This window comes from Carassius gibelio, chromosome B1 (genome assembly GCF_023724105.1).
Source record: "Carassius gibelio isolate Cgi1373 ecotype wild population from Czech Republic chromosome B1, carGib1.2-hapl.c, whole genome shotgun sequence".
Taxonomy (NCBI): Eukaryota; Metazoa; Chordata; class Actinopteri; order Cypriniformes; family Cyprinidae; genus Carassius; species Carassius gibelio.
Window position 1 is genome coordinate 24,410,781 of NC_068396.1, and position 15,558 is coordinate 24,426,338.

Below are 15,558 nucleotides of genomic sequence, written 5' to 3' on the forward strand. Positions count from 1 at the left end.
ACCTTAAAGGCATCTTCAATATGGAGAAGGTTGGCAAGTGTCTCTAAAACCTCTGTACCCACACATAACTGTTTTAAAATATCTCCCTGGGACATTATTCCTGGAAAAACAACTTGGCTGCTTCCTTCCAGCAAGGGTCCTTACCTATGCACTTGATCTCGAAGCCCCGCGGTGGTTTGAGGGCTCTCCGCGTCCATCCTTCCCTCAGGACCTCCAAATGATCCTCCTTGCCTTGAATGAGCAGAACATGTTCATCTATCCAGCCCAAGAAGAAGGTCTCCGATATGGCGTCCGTTACTTTCTTGTTCCAGAAGTGCTGCATGTTCTCCGCTTTGAAGTCGGCGAATATCTCGTAGCCGGTGTGATGGTGCTGAAGCTTCTCCGTGACCGCGGCCGCCTCCTCGGTGCTGACCCGCGACAGCACTATGGCCAGGGAATGGGGCGCTATCTGCAGGAACTTCTCCATTCTCCGGCGCGTTTCACACGCAGGCCACGGCGCGGATTGCGACCCTGTCCGATGCTCCGCGGCACTCACACGGTGTTTTATTGCGCACCTTATTGAATTTCCAAAACGAACACATTGCACCGTATTTCAGTTTATGTCCAGGAGCCGAAGCGCTGCGCCTGACGGCGAAGGGTCCACCAGCATGATACGCGAGAGAGACGCCAATGTCATTTATTCATTAAACACACGCTTACAACGCCGCGTTCCGCACGGTGCGCCCATAGCCCGATGCCACCGGTCAGGTGGGTAATGTTAACCAGGCGCTGCACTGCTGGGCAAAGCGGCTGAACTGAATGATCAATGAGTCTGTCCGTTTTAATAGATCTCAACCTGCCTCTTTCCACACCTCTCCCGCGACATCCTGCGCATAAGCGAGACCGACTCCTCCAGCATCGAGGAGGCCTCTTGAACGGTGGCTTGATCGATCACTGCATTCATCGGTGATGTTTTCTGACCATAAAGCGCAGGAGATGACTTCATCCCTTCTTATTCATGTCTTCATTTGATGCACTCCGTGATTGACTCCCTGTCGGTCTTGTGCACTATAGGGCGTTCATAAGGACCGCACGTTTTCTGGTGTCACACTCGCAACCGTTAACTCGTCTCGGAGTCGTCGCGCTGTTTTCCCTGTCGCCTTGCGCGTTGCGCCTCGTGTCCGGTGCGCCGGCGGATTATTGGACGCGTCGACGGAGAGCGCGCGGATCACCAGATGTTTTCCTGACTCCACCTACAGGCGGCCTTCAAAACATCGCGAGCACAGAGTGAGCCTCGCAACAGGTGAACCGGGGGAAAGCAAAACGAGAGCTGGCGCTCACAGATTAGCGCAATGCATTTGAACACTTTTCACGACAGGAAAAACTGATAGGGTGGAGAGGCGATGAGAGGTCAGGCCATGTCTGTATGCGGTGTTTTTATCTCGTTTAACCGGATTATTACTTGTATCCGGTGCCTTAAGTTCCTAATACAAGCTATATGGCATAATGTTACATTTATGTATAATAATAAAGGGCTAACTGAAAAGAGAAAATACTTTTTTATATATTACACACAATGCTTTGGGTCTAAAACAAAATGTTATGCCTTTAATCTTTTGTCTACTCTTTTGTTTCCATCCTATTAAAGTTATTGATCTAAATGTAATATCATTGTTAAATGTCTATCCTTCAAGACAAACACTCATGTAGGCTTAGAGCGTGTGTATCTTAACAGTAAACAAAGAATACAGAGAAATCAAAAGAAATGTACACTTGTTTAGTGAAAAACACATTTTTCTGTTTTAAAGGTTATCAGGTATATCAAATAATATCAAGAAGTGTTCATAATTTCATAGAATTATAGGCTAAATGTATTTGTCCAACAGTGTAGATATTGTGTATCAGTTGTTGTATAAATAAGTTTGAAATATGATTTGGAATATTTTTATGCGTATGTTTTGTTGAGGAGCTCATTTGTAGAAATGCAACAACATTACTGTGGTGGTTTGGATATTAATAAATTAGAATATTGATATTAATTATCTTAGTCTAAAAAAAAGGTACTTAACTGCTGTGGAAGTTGTGTATTTCTTCTGTCTTTTGAGACAGGCAGTGTGAGATTGTCAATTGTTATCTGAAAAGAATTTGGCCTTGTTTGCATTTGTGTGAGGTTCTTTTCTCTAAGGCCTTGATCAAATAACTTCTTTACAGAGAGCAAGGGCACCCAAGCTTTGGTGTCAGCTTTCGGTTCCTAAATTTCCCAGGGTGTTTCCTCTTGTTTAGTGATCTGAGTATCACTAGAAAGAACAGGACTGAATCTCTGAAAATACTGACCCAGGGTTGCAATTGTTTAGATAAAAAGGTATTTCTTCACACACTCCCACAAACCCAGGTAATTGTGGTATTGATGACAATGGAAATGAATTATGTGCATTGCATTTCACAATGTAAGGTTAGACACTTATTAACTGGCAGCTCAATTCATGGATCACTTGGAATGTTAACTTTACAAATCCTGGGTTATAGAGTAATCTTGATTACTGTGTAACACAGAACAAATATTTATTAAGATTTAATGATCTACATTTGCACTGATTAAATGAGCTGGTGAACTAAAAGCCTAATGTTTTGTGTTAATCTGGAGGCTGCTTCAAATACTCTCTCAAGAGATTTTTTCCCATGTGTGATTTCTTCCAGTAGACACGACTGTCAAATGAGCTGTAATTAAAAACTTTTTTTTTTTTGAACTTCAAAAAAAGTTAAATCTGAGTTCTGAAGCCAAACCAGTTGAGAAGCACTTATGCCTTTATGGTGACATCTGCTGGCAAGAAATAATTATTTATACTGTCAAAAAAAAAAAAACTGGATCAAAAGATTTGGATAGTTTGATGTGGTCATTGATTTGCTGTTTTCTGGCCAGTTTCATAACACAGGGGTGTGCTTCTGTTAAAATTCAGATCGGTCTTTATATGTCTGACTTCTGAAGTTATGTCATTTATGTAGTCTTTATAGTTTCATGTATGAATCAGGTCCCAACCTATATCACAGTTAAGCTTGAAATATATAATTAATCTCAACTGTAAATTCTACTCTATGCAAGCATAATCAAAACACTATTTTCTCTTATACACAAAAGCTTGAACAAACCTACTCATTATTTATTTTCATCATATTTCACATTTAAGTATACAAACAAAACAATTAAATAACTAAATTAAAACTTTTGTCTTTTAAGTTGTCACTTTTTGCCTAGATTTCAGCAGCTCTGCTCACTCTGGGCATTCTACCAACTTGAGTTACTTTCACATGTCATATTGAAGGAGCTGGCTGCTTTTCCTTCACTTAAAATATATTAATAATAAACTTTTGGTTTTGTAAAGGCAGTCATATACAAGGCAAATGATGAAAGGCATGATTTATACTTTAAGAACAAGCCTTTATATCCAAAGATCTTTAAAAGGATAAACTCTTCTAGTAAAGTGTGTCCAAGCTTTTGCCTGGCATACACACACACAAAAACGGTTCTTCAGCGTTTCTTTGGGGTGGTTGAGGTCCTATATAGCACTACCACTGCCATATAAAGAACCCGATGAGCCGTGTATAGTTCTGTAAAGGTTATTCTTTTATTCTCTCTTAGTCTATTTGGGAATGGTTTAAAGTCAAATTAAAATACAGTGTATTTCTTAAAGACAACATTGTTGTCAACCTTTTCTGAATATTCCAGAGCCCCCGCATAAGACTTTTTGACTTGGCATAAAAGCATGAAGGTAAGAAAAGTTATTCAAAACAGCTTTTGCCATTGTATTAAATTTACCACATTTGAAAGCGGAGTAACATCTAAAATCTAAGAAGGAGAATGAGGTTATTCCTATGGTTCTACATAGCATTTTATAAAAGTGCTGTACGGCACCCTTAAAGATAGGTACTATTTAGCACTTAAAGTGGTTCTACTATGATTACAAGCCATTGAACCACTTTCAGTGCAATTTAACAGTATTATTTAGAGTGTAGTGTTTCTTTCTTTTAATTAAATGCAGAAAATATTTTCTATATATCCGTTTATATTATTATATAATCCACATGACACAACAATAAGCAGATTAGAGACATAACAAGCACGGATTTATTTAAATAGATGAAATAAAAAAAAAAAAAAGGATTTTTAACAACAATAACAAAAAAATCACTCCAAAACAGTAACAAATAATTTGTTCTCTCACTGGAAGACATTTCAGAGGTGTATTTTCATTTATATTTTCTAAAATGTGGAACGAAAGAACAAGAAATGCAAATAAAAGGTGTTGACAATGTTCATCAAACCCAGTGCATTTTGATCACTTTCCTCTTTTTTTTTTTTTTTAACACACACTACCCTGGACAGGGTGACCTCCAGCATATATAAACTCTCGAGGCTTACCGAAATCAACAAGTAAGAGGAAAAAAAGCTTAGAAAAGAACTCTTCATTGTCTTATGGATATTAGTGGCAGTATCTTAAACATCTGTTTCCATGGTTAATCACGTCTGTTGGTGGTTTTCCATCCTAATGCAAAAGCAACAACAGCACCTGTTTGGAAACTTTTCAGCTAAGTGCATGAGGAGAACCTTTTAACATAAGTTAAACACAAAAATCGCCGAACCTCACACAGGCATATTTCCACTTGAACAATCTAGCACATCTTCTGTAAGGCACTACCTGGACCGCCTATCCTTCTTAGCCCTGTCTGCACTTTTTTCCATAGTCTTTTCACTGTCACCCCTGCATTTGGGGCAATACCATTTCCCCTTGGGCTTGTAGGTCAGTCCAACACAGGAAAAATGGAACCACTCAATAGGACACTGCTCATTGTCGCAGCCAATCATCTCCCCATAGGACACCTGTTCACAGAGGCAGTAGGTGGGCTCGTTGGGGTCGATGGTGAACTCCACCGGCGATGCTTCACGCTCTTGCTTGGCCTTGGAGCGCTTCTTCTTCTTCGCCGACTTGGACTTTTTCTCACGGGGCTGCTGTGGAGACTCTTCTCCCAGGTCTTCCAGGGCTCCGTTGGAACAAGTGTCACGGCTCTCGCTGTTGCGTTGGCGTCTGGGTCTCCGCGCTGAAGAGCGCTCGGGCATAATGTTTGTGGAGGCACTGGCAGGGTCATGTCTCACCTTCTCCGCCGGTCGCTCTGCTTCCACCGGCTCCAAGAAACAAGGCGAGTGGGCCTCGATCTGACGCGAGCGGTTTTCCACCACCTCCATCATCTGTGTGACCACATGGATCTTCTCATCTCCCAGCTCCTGACTGCTGATGAGCGCCCGCTGCAACTGGATCTGCAGTCGCTTGCGCTGCCCACTGTCAGTCTCCTTTTTGTACTTTTCATAGATCTCATCCACCTCCTTGAGGACCTCTGAGTGGCACAGAAAGCAGAGAAAGTATGGTGGTGATAAACCCCATCAATCAGAATATTAGAAAATTAAGCAGGCAGCTTGTGCACGCCCAATGCATTTTACACAGCCACTCTTTAACACACAACACAGTCACGGTTTGCTGTTCGCAATGCATGCCTGGGTTGCTCTAGTGCTACCCCTGCCGCTGTGCAACAAAAACATACCTGCCCAAGCACACACGCTGCTCCTCCACGGTAGGTATGATAAAAGAAAATAAGGAACTGAGACGCGAATAAATCATTTTGCACGGTATCCCTCGTTTTCGAGTGGTTAAGTCAAACTCGATGGCGTCGACATCGAGCTGTGGATGTTTCGGCTACATGCGAACAAAACACACGCCGACTGAAAGCACCATTACGTCGATACTATGGCAACTAAAGCGATGCGTTGAAAGAGCACAGCCAAATAACAGTAGGCTACAGAGTATGCACTAGTCAAAATGGCTGATCACTGGTTGTAGGATAGTGTTGCTGGAACAAACACCGCCGATTACGCTAAAGACCAAACACAACTAAAACACACGGGCGTTGACAGCTTTAGAAGCAGTGATAAATGTTTGATTAAAATGTGTTTTGTGCTATTATGAGGGATCGAAACGAAGCCGGTCTACAGGGTGAAGTGCACTCGATGTAAATGAACGTAAATATACAACGTATCGAGCACCTTTCACGAGTGTTCCGCTTACCTTGATACTTGGTGTCGATCTCTCGTAACAATGAAACATTCCGCTGTATGTCCAGAGGCAGCGACTCGACACATTCCAAATAATCCTCCACGTAGTTGACAAGCTGCGATTTTTCCACGTTCGGATAATGCCCTAACATGATGATAGTAATGCATCAAGCAGCTATGCGCCTTTTCGAGAAGAACCGCGGCTTAAAAACAGCCGCTTTTCACTCATAGGTTTCTTTAAAATATGATGTTAGTTGGCAACCTTTGTGATGAGCCACTCTTTCCGGACAAATTCAGTCCAGTCTTCTTTGGCTACGAGAACTCCTTCAAACAAAACTATCAGATGTGCGCATGCGTAGGATCAACCCATAAAATGCCGCGTTTTGCATTTTTAGGCGGCTTAGCAAATGGAGGGTGGCGTTGCTGAGGTGTGGGCGGATCGCGGGATCAGCTGGGCGCGCCCGGGCTTCATCTGGAACCCGAGCTTCGGTGAAGATGAAAGATTTTTACAACGCTTTATTTGAGTTCTCAAAAGCTGACATAGAAACACAAGACAGTACATAAGCTACGACAGACGTAAATGTAAATATAATGTGCGAACTAACAACTGTCAATTAAACATAATCCAGCAGTAGCTATAATAAATATAATAAAAAATAAAAACAAAAGGGCTAAAGAATTTAACGACTAAATGTCCTTGTAATGAATTCCGCTTTTTAGATTTTGTATCTTTGTTTTATATTTCATAACATTTTATTCTAGGCCTAACTGTAACCTATCAGTGATGCTGATTTTAATATCGAAGGTGACAGCCTACTTCTAAATTATTTTTATTTGATAAATGGCCCTGGGGGACACAAAGTAATTATTGGAGTTATAACGTACGACACATGTTGGCATAATTGACACCTTCTACACGACCATAAAAATAAATGTATCAATTCCCACATTACCAGGTTTAGAGATTTAAGACAGACAAACATAAAACAATGCGCAAGCTGAGAATGAGCCCCGTTCTGTAGAAGCACGTTTATGCTTCACTTGAATATCTATTTCATTGACAAATCTGGATTGCAAGCGTTATGCTCTGTCACGAGGACGTCTTAGCATCGACACGCTACGCAAACCACCGCTCTGCGCTGCATGCAGGACATCTCTGCCCAGAGTCCGGGGACTTTCCCCCAAGCAATGATGGTGAAACGAGGTTCCCCGTGCGTAGCTTAGGTTACAAGTTTTCAGGCATGCGCACTTAAAAATTGCAAGGCACAGGAAATATATACAGCTAAGAGCAGCGGTCTGTTTGCACGACGGTGACTTTGTGATGTCATTGCTTTACATGTCTCTCAATGGATTCATTCAATGGAATAGTGTGATGTACCACAATAAAGACATACAGTATATGGCGATGGACGTGTATTGTAGTATACTGAAACACTTGGTCCTGAAGTGAAGACTGAACGAGTCATATAAAATGAACGACGTGATACGTCACGATGACACGCCACTCGAGCTGACCGAAATGAACAACAAAAAAGTCGACGACAATATCTTAAATACCTCATTACTCGTTTGTTCTTATCATAAGAAACAATAATAATAATAAAAAAAGGTTATGTTGAGGATTTTTGTTTGTTAATTATAATAGTTAAAAGTAAGCTACTTTTTTTTAGCTATCTTTTGACTGCTAAAACTTATATGGAGCACAAACCAGACGGGGGAAAATACAATTTCCCTATCATAGGTCACTTCGATGCTGCGGTGACGTCACCACGTATGGGAACACCTCTGGTGTGACGAATGTCTGAAGCCCTATACCATCCCGCCAATCCTATTGGCCAAATGGCGCATAGCACCACCCTGCGCATGCGCGCGCATGATATACCTGGGTGCAGCGCGCCATTTCGCTCAGATTTCATTCCTTCAGGAATAGCGAATCATCTGTGCCCTATCGTCTCGCGTTCTCCAGCGATCTCTTCGAGCAGTGTTAACTCCTCTTCGCGGACGCGATGAGCTTTCGAAAATGTAAGGAACCATGTACCAGGTACATCACGGCGGGGGACACTCATGACAGGTGCGTAGTATGTCTTGGTTTACATCACGCACAGGCGGCGCTTAGCGGCCTTTCTTCCTGTCCCCATTGTGATGGCCTGCGGCTCAGAGTACTGCGCTCCAGGGTGGAAGTTTTCTCTAATGTCGCCCTCGAGTCTAACCCCCGTCAGGTCACCTCTGCGACTGCCGAGGCACCGCACGAGGCGAGGGCCTGGGGTGACACGTGCGACATGGATTTTGTGGACAGCGCAGCGCTGGAATATTCTCCACATCGCTCGCTCTCCCCTACCCTGCTGCAGAATAAAACTTATACTGAGCCCGTCGTCTTCTCTAATGAGGATTTACTTCCCACACCGGAGGCATGCACCGCCATCTCCTTCGGTTGTGGACGCTATGACGACGATGTTTTATCCACCGCGGCCTCGGGGTCTGAGGACTTCGCGACCGACACTAGCCCTCTTCCTCCTAGCGGACAGGAGAGGCGTGTTTCCCCCTCCTACAGTGAGCTGTTGGATGTGGTTTCTCGTGCGGTGGGTAAATTGGGGCTAGACTGGGAGGTTGACAAGGCCGAGGCCCAACCTTCTTCCAAGCTGGACGACCGTTTTTTAACCAGTCGGACACCTACACAGCCCCGAAGGCCTTTGCCTTTTTTCCCGGACCTCCACCAGGAGGTTTCGAGGTCCTGGAAACAGCCATTTTCGGCGCGGATTACTAACGCCGCGGCCGCGGATTTCGCCACCGTTTCTGATATGGCGAACCATGGCTATACTATGATGCCCCCGGTGGAAGAGACTCTCGCCGAACACCTTGCGCCTAGTTCGGCCGCGGCTTGGAAGTCTCGCCCCCTTCTTCCTTCGAAGGCGTGTCGAGTCACGTCTAGTTTGGTGGGTAAATCCTACATGGCGGCTGGTCAGGCGGCTGCGTCGCTCCACTCTATGGCGGTCCTTCAGGCCTACCAGGCGGAGTTATTAAAGGAATTGGATGAAGGTGAGGGCATCACACCGGAGGCAGTTAAAGAACTGCGTAGAGCTACGGATTTGGCGCTACGCGCTACCAAACATACCGCTCGTGCAGTGGGCCGTACTATGGCCGGTTTGATTTCGGTTGAGCGCCACCTCTGGCTTAATCTCACCGATATAAAGGAGAAGGATAAATCTTTCCTTATGGATGCCCCTGTCTCCAGGGATGGATTGTTCGGTGAGGCTGTCACGTCAGTAGTGGAGAAGTTCAGGGCAGCGAAACAGCAATCAGCCGCTTTCCGCCAGCTGATTCCCCGCAGACCCAGGGAGGTCGAACGCCGGCAAGCGCCCGCGCGTTCTCGCTCAACCTCCTCTCACCGCCAGCGAGCAGCCTCTCGAGAGGAACCTACACCCATGGCGCCTCCTCGTAAGGACTGGGGCCCTAGGGTTTTTCCTCCGGCGCACCAGCGTCAACGTAAGCGTTTGAACCTGACCTCGACGGCTAAAGCCTCTCGTTCTCGGGTGCCGAATAGCAGCTCCTGATCCTTTTGCTGCTTGCCAGGGACTGTGCCCTCCGCTAGAGAGCGCTGTCGGACCGCTTTCGCGCATCCCACACTCTCATTGCAGTCCCCATGCTCAAACATTGATTGTCTCGCCGCTAACAGCGCCTCGAGCAACATTGGATCGAGCTGTAATGACAGACGCTCCCTCAGACACTCTGCGCAATCCTGCTTTCGGAGTTCGAGGGACGACTCAAGGACCCTACACAAACGGCCCGTTTATGACGGCTCACACAGCCGCCGCTTTTTCGCTAGCGGCAGAGCCCGATGTTCCATCTGTTGGCCTAATTCCTGCCGTGGACACGTTTCAGGATTATACTCAACGGAACGCAACGACTCCGGCGCATACGCTTCCCCGGTGCACGAACACCACGGGTTTTTCGTGTCCGGTCGTTTTAACGCGTATGACGGCGTTGCTGGGAGCGGAAGCTTTGAAACCGTTAATATTGTTTCGGGCCGCGTGGGAACGCTTGCCCGGCATTCCTCAATGGGTGTTACGCACGGTTTGTCACGGATACACCATTCAGTTTCGGAAAGGCCCGCCTCCTTTCCGCGGAATTCTTCCCACTACGGTGAAGTCTACGGAAATGGCGGTGCTGCGACAAGAAATGTCAGCTCTGCTGAGCAAAGGGGCTATAGAAGAAGTACACCCCTCTCAGATGGAGACAGGTTTTTACAGCCGTTATTTCGTGGTACCGAAAAAAGACGGCGGGTTACGACCCATTCTGGATTTACGCCGTCTGAATCTTGCACTCAGACCGAGCAAATTCAAGATGTTGACGGTGAAAAATATTCTGTCTCAGATCCGACCAAGCGATTGGTTTATTACGATCGATCTGAAGGATGCGTATTTCCATATTCAGATCGTCAAGAGACACAGGAAGTTCCTCAGATTCGCTTTAGAGGGCAAAGCGTATCAGTACCGCGTTCTTCCCTTTGGCTTGGCTTTAGCGCCCCGTACGTTCTCAAAGTGCATGGACGCAGCTCTGGCCCCGTTGCGGCTCCAGGGCGTTCGTGTGTTGAACTATTTGGACGATTGGCTGGTGATAGCGCAATCGCGGACTCAAGCACACTCTCACCGAGATCTTGTGCTGAATCATTTAAACAGCCTGGGCTTACGAACAAATTTCAAGAAGAGTGTTTTAACTCCCTCTCAACGGATAACTTTTCTTGGAATAGATCTGGACTCTCGCGCGATGACAGCGAAGCTTTCTCTCCCGCGCGCTCAGTCGATTGCGTCATGCGTGCGGCACTTCAAAGCGGGTCGCACGGTGACGGTGAGATTGTGCCTCAGGCTCTTGGGTCTAATGGCAGCAGCATCCCCCGTGATTCGTCTGGGATTGCTTCAAATGCGCCCTTTTCAGTGGTGGACGAAAAGGCGGAATATTTCACCCCGTTGTCTCCCGCATCGCACGATTTCGGTGACACGGCGGTGTGTGATGTCGCTGAAAATTTGGATGTCAACCGAATTTCTCCTGTCAGGAGTTCGATTGGGAATTTATGCTTTCCGAGAGACTGTCACGACGGACGCGTCTTTGACTGGTTGGGGAGCTGTGTGTCGAGGGCGACCAGCCCACGGAGTGTGGACAGCGGCTCAGCGCGGCTGGCATATAAACAGACTGGAATTACTGGCAGTTTTTCTGGCTCTCCAGTATTTCTCGGATCTGCTGATCGGCCGTCATGTGCTACTCAGATCAGACAACACAGCGGTTGTGTCTTATCTGAACCATCAAGGAGGATTGCGCTCTCGCCCCCTGTGCAGGCTGGCGAGGCGTGTTCTTCTGTGGTCTCGGGACAAGTTTCTCTCGATCCGGGCCATTCATGTCCCCGGGCGATTGAATTTCGGAGCGGATCTGTTATCCAGACAGGCTCTGGAACAGGGAGAATGGCGATTACACCCCCAGACGGTGGATCTTTTATGGCGGATATTCGGCAAAGCGAAAGTGGATTTATTCGCATCGAGCATGACTACGCATTGCCCGCTATGGTTCTCCCTACGCTCCCCATCGCCCCTGGGCGTGGATGCGTTAGCTCACAGCTGGCCCAGGACCAGTCTGTATGCTTTTCCTCCGATTCGTTTGATCCCAGCGGTATTATGCAGATTACGCCGGGACAGAGTGGAACAGCTGCTGCTGGTGGCTCCGCGATGGCACACGCAGCCGTGGTTTGCGGATCTGATCAGTCTGCTAGCGGGCTCTCCGTGGGAGATTCCCATCAGACAGGATTTATTATCACAAGCACAGGGGCTGATTTGGCACCCGAGGCCAGATCTGTGGAAACTGTGGGCGTGGCCACTGAGCGGAGTGCGTTAGTATGTCCCGGTCTTTCTGCTGAAACTACTGAGACTATATTGAGTTCTAGAGCAGCTTCTACGAGACGCTTATATGCTTTCAAGTGGAGACTGTTTACAGCCTGGTGTGGTAATCATAATGTGGATCCAGTTTACTGCCCAGTGGCTTCAGTGCTGGAGTTCCTCCAGGAGCGTTTCTCGGATGGCGTTACACCAGCCACTTTAAAGGTTTACGTGGCAGCCATTTCAGCTTACCACGAATGCATAGGCGGTGCCTCTGTGGGGCGTCATCCATTAGTTTCTCGTTTCATACAGGGTGCGCGACGGCTGAGGCCTTTCCGCCCTGTGCGAGTTCCTTCATGGGATTTATCCATTGTGTTGTTAGGTTTATCAGGGCATCCGTTTGAGCCCTTGGAGACCGTATCGGATAAAATCCTGACATTGAAGACACTTCTTCTCATGGCTTTATCCTCCCTCAAGAGAGTTGGGGATTTACAGGCTCTTTCTGTTTCACCCTCATGCATGGAATTTGCACCAGGCTCTGTGAAGGTGCTGCTGCGGCCCAGGCCTAACTATGTTCCTAAGGTCGCATCTAACCCTTTTCGCTTTCAGCAAGTGGTTCTGGAAGCTTTTTCGCCTGCCGAGGCCGGGTCAGGAGATCTAAGTCTTTGCCCTGTGAGAGCTTTAAAGACTTATGTGGATCGCACAGCTCCTTGGCGTGGTTCTGACCAGCTGTTTGTCTGCTTTGGACATAAAAGTAAGGGCCATGCAGTTACAAAACAGCGCATGTCCCATTGGCTGGTGGAGGCGATTTCTTTGGCCTATGAGGCGCGCGGACTCGCTTCACCCTTAGGGGTTAAGGCTCATTCCACTCGAGCTGTAGCTTCTTCTCAAGCTTTTCTCAGTGGCTCTTCTATGGATGATATCTGTGCTGCGGCAGGATGGTCCTCACCGAGCACTTTTATCAAATCCTACAGTCTGGATGTGAGGATGGCCCCTGGCTCCCGGGTTCTCTCCGCTTGAGCAGTTGCTTCCTCGGATCTCAGTTATCAGGTACGTCAGGCGTTTTGGTATATCGTTCCCATACGTGGTGACGTCACCGCAGCATCGAAGTGACCTATGATAGGGAACATCTCGGTTACGTATGTAACCTTGGTTCCCTGAATAGGGAACGAGATGCTGCGGTTCTGGCCGTTCCGTACCTTGATAACTCTTCATCTTCAGTCATGAAATCTGAGCGAAATGGCGCGCTGCACCCAGGTATATCATGCGCGCGCATGCGCAGGGTGGTGCTATGCGCCATTTGGCCAATAGGATTGGCGGGATGGTATAGGGCTTCAGACATTCGTCACACCAGAGGTGTTCCCATACGTGGTGACGTCACCGCAGCATCTCGTTCCCTATTCAGGGAACCAAGGTTACATACGTAACCGAGATGATTCTGTATCTAAGCTTACTAATGTTATCAGACTGTATTTCACAAAACACGATTTCCCTGCAGCTTTGTGGGCAGGCATGAAATTGGATCTGTAGAACTTGCAAGCACTATAATTGACTAAATTTGAAATGTTTACGCCCCTGAGTTATGCAAGTATAAAACAACAACCTAAAATGTGTCACACGGGAAGGAACACCGACCGAGCAACACGTTTGTTATAAGAAGAGCTTTTTAAAAACAGTGACGTAACACTGGAGGTAGGCTACGTCTATATAATTTATTACCAAAATTCAACTGTAGATAATCCAAAAATGTCATTTTTGTAAATTTGTAAAAACGTTGTTGTTGTTTTTTTTGTTTGTGTTTTTTTTTTTTAATTAGCAATGCGAGGCTTCTGGCTGGCGTTATGTTTTTGTAAACACTTTTGTGGATGTAGTCTAATGTCTAAATAAACCCACATGGGGGTGTTGGCGTTGAATGCATATTGACTTAAAGGGTAATATTTGCCTTGAATTTATGCTTTTCTGATTAAACTGTTTTGTTTTGCCACAGGGAAAAGAAGAAATGAAATCCTTCTACATTTTACCACTTTTAGCATTCTTGTTCAGTTGCCATGTGCACTTCTGTGGGTCCCTCTCGGGTTTGGTATATGCTTCAAATCCAGTTTCCCCTCCAGTGAGCAGTAATTCCCTTCGAGCGGTGTGTAGAATGCGCCCTAACACTCAGTTGAAACCTGAAATGCCCTGTGTGTACGGTCATGTTTTTTTCAAACAGTCTGGTCCAAAGGAAAAGCTGAGCGTGACTTTCAGACTGCATGGTCTCCCTGTCTACAGCCAGCAGCCCAGAGCAATGCACATTCATGAGTACGGAGACTTAAGCAAAGGCTGTGGATCTACAGGTGGGCATTACAATCCCCTCGGCGTGAACCATCCACAACATCCAGGGGACTTTGGGAACTTTGTTCCTGTTAATGGGAAGATTCGTCTATCAATGAACTCCAGTGCAACACTCTTTGGGAGACTTTCAATTCTTGGCCGGTCTGTTGTGATTCATGAGGGAGAGGATGATTTAGGCAGAGGTGGGAACGTGGGAAGCTTGCTGAATGGCAATGCTGGAGGGCGGTTGGCATGCTGTGTTATTGGACTGGCAAACCCCCAAAATTAGCATATACAAATTACATATACTTTTTTTTCTTTGAGTATTTATCAGCTGAATAACTGATGCTTTTAAATGGAATTATAGATTAACATTGCTCAAAATCTCTGGTTCTTTTTATCTACAACACTAAATGACAATTAAAGTGAGTAAACTGGCTTGTAAATGTGTCTACATTCTAATGTCTTCAGTTTATTTGATCTATAAACCGATTCTAAATCCTTAAATTAAATGCTGGAAGCTATGCCTGTTTACAGTCAAAGTATGGCTTGTTTGTTTGATTGATTGACTTGATGTTTCTTACTCCAGTGCTTTAAACACGGATACTTAGACTGTACAAAATTTGGTGCCTTTTTACAGTTATGAACATGATATTTAACTAAATAAAATAATAATCAATTTAATTATTTCTCTACAATTGCTTATCATTCCATAAATGAATACACATGAGAACATCATAATTAATATTATTGTTTTATTGTATTATACAACCATGTTGAATTTCAGTTCCTAAAAATCCAATTTATCCCAATGGAGGTCACTCTTTTAATCCTCGCAAATGAAGGCCCCAAAGTTCCCCAGATAATCCAGCTGCTGGACTGGAAGGATCTGGGTGAATACTACATCATGATTCTGGATTTTGTGCAGCATCGTGAAGGCAGAATTGACGAGGACCTGGCTCAGGTTGTCATGCGGCAGGCAACTCAAGTCGCTTACATGAGCTGCCAACGTGGAGTGCTGCACCAGGACATCAAAAAGTAAAAACTTTTGAACAACAAGAAGTTGAACTTATTGATTTTGGGTGTGGTGACCTCCTGCAAAGTGCACCCTATACTACATTCATGGGTATGTGTTGAAGCCATAGGAATCACTCTAGTATCATGCTGGGCATCAAGATTAATTGCTCATAATCTGTACTTCTTACAGGCACACACATGTACTGTCCACCTGAATTTATTTCAGAGGGCAAGTAACATGGTGAGCCAGCGACAGTATATTCACTGGGAGTGCTCTTGTTCTCACTAGTA

The 15,558-nt window shown here is 45.6% G+C and overlaps 3 protein-coding genes across 3 annotated transcripts in view; 1 reads left to right on the forward strand and 2 right to left on the reverse strand.

The window, feature by feature from the left end:
- Window positions 1-1,526, reverse strand: part of stox2a (storkhead box 2a) — a 55,322-nt gene extending 53,796 nt beyond the window's left edge. The window contains exon 1 of the mRNA XM_052545498.1: window positions 145-1,526. Within this exon, the coding sequence (XP_052401458.1) occupies window positions 145-466 (322 nt within the window). The 5' untranslated portion in view covers window positions 467-1,526. The remainder of the gene's footprint in view (window positions 1-144) is intronic.
- A 2,553-nt stretch (window positions 1,527-4,079) lies between these two features.
- On the reverse strand, window positions 4,080-6,437 carry ing2 (inhibitor of growth family, member 2). The gene is made up of 2 exons (XM_052546026.1): window positions 6,093-6,437; window positions 4,080-5,367 (listed from the first exon to the last, which is right to left on the reverse strand). Exons 1-2 carry the CDS (start codon window positions 6,229-6,231, stop codon window positions 4,670-4,672), a joined length of 837 nt encoding a protein of 278 aa, XP_052401986.1. The 5' UTR covers window positions 6,232-6,437; the 3' UTR covers window positions 4,080-4,669.
- A 7,040-nt stretch (window positions 6,438-13,477) lies between these two features.
- Window positions 13,478-14,792, forward strand: sod3b (superoxide dismutase 3, extracellular b). The gene is made up of 2 exons (XM_052546027.1): window positions 13,478-13,632; window positions 13,928-14,792. The coding sequence occupies exon 2, from the start codon at window positions 13,940-13,942 to the stop codon at window positions 14,537-14,539; it is 600 nt and encodes a 199-aa protein (XP_052401987.1). The 5' UTR covers window positions 13,478-13,632; window positions 13,928-13,939; the 3' UTR covers window positions 14,540-14,792.
- Window positions 14,793-15,558: the final 766 nt, after the last annotated feature.

Excerpts from the sequence above, each read along its gene's own strand:
- ing2 (XM_052546026.1), bottom strand. The coding sequence starts at position 6,231 with ATGTTAGGGCATTATCCGAACGTGGAAAAATCGCAGCTTGTCAACTAC. Across the intron at positions 5,368-6,092 it reads GATCGACACCAAGTATCAAG|AGGTCCTCAAGGAGGTGGAT; the intron begins GTAAGCGGAACA and ends TGTGCCACTCAG.
- sod3b (XM_052546027.1), top strand. The coding sequence starts at position 13,940 with ATGAAATCCTTCTACATTTTACCACTTTTAGCATTCTTGTTCAGTTGC.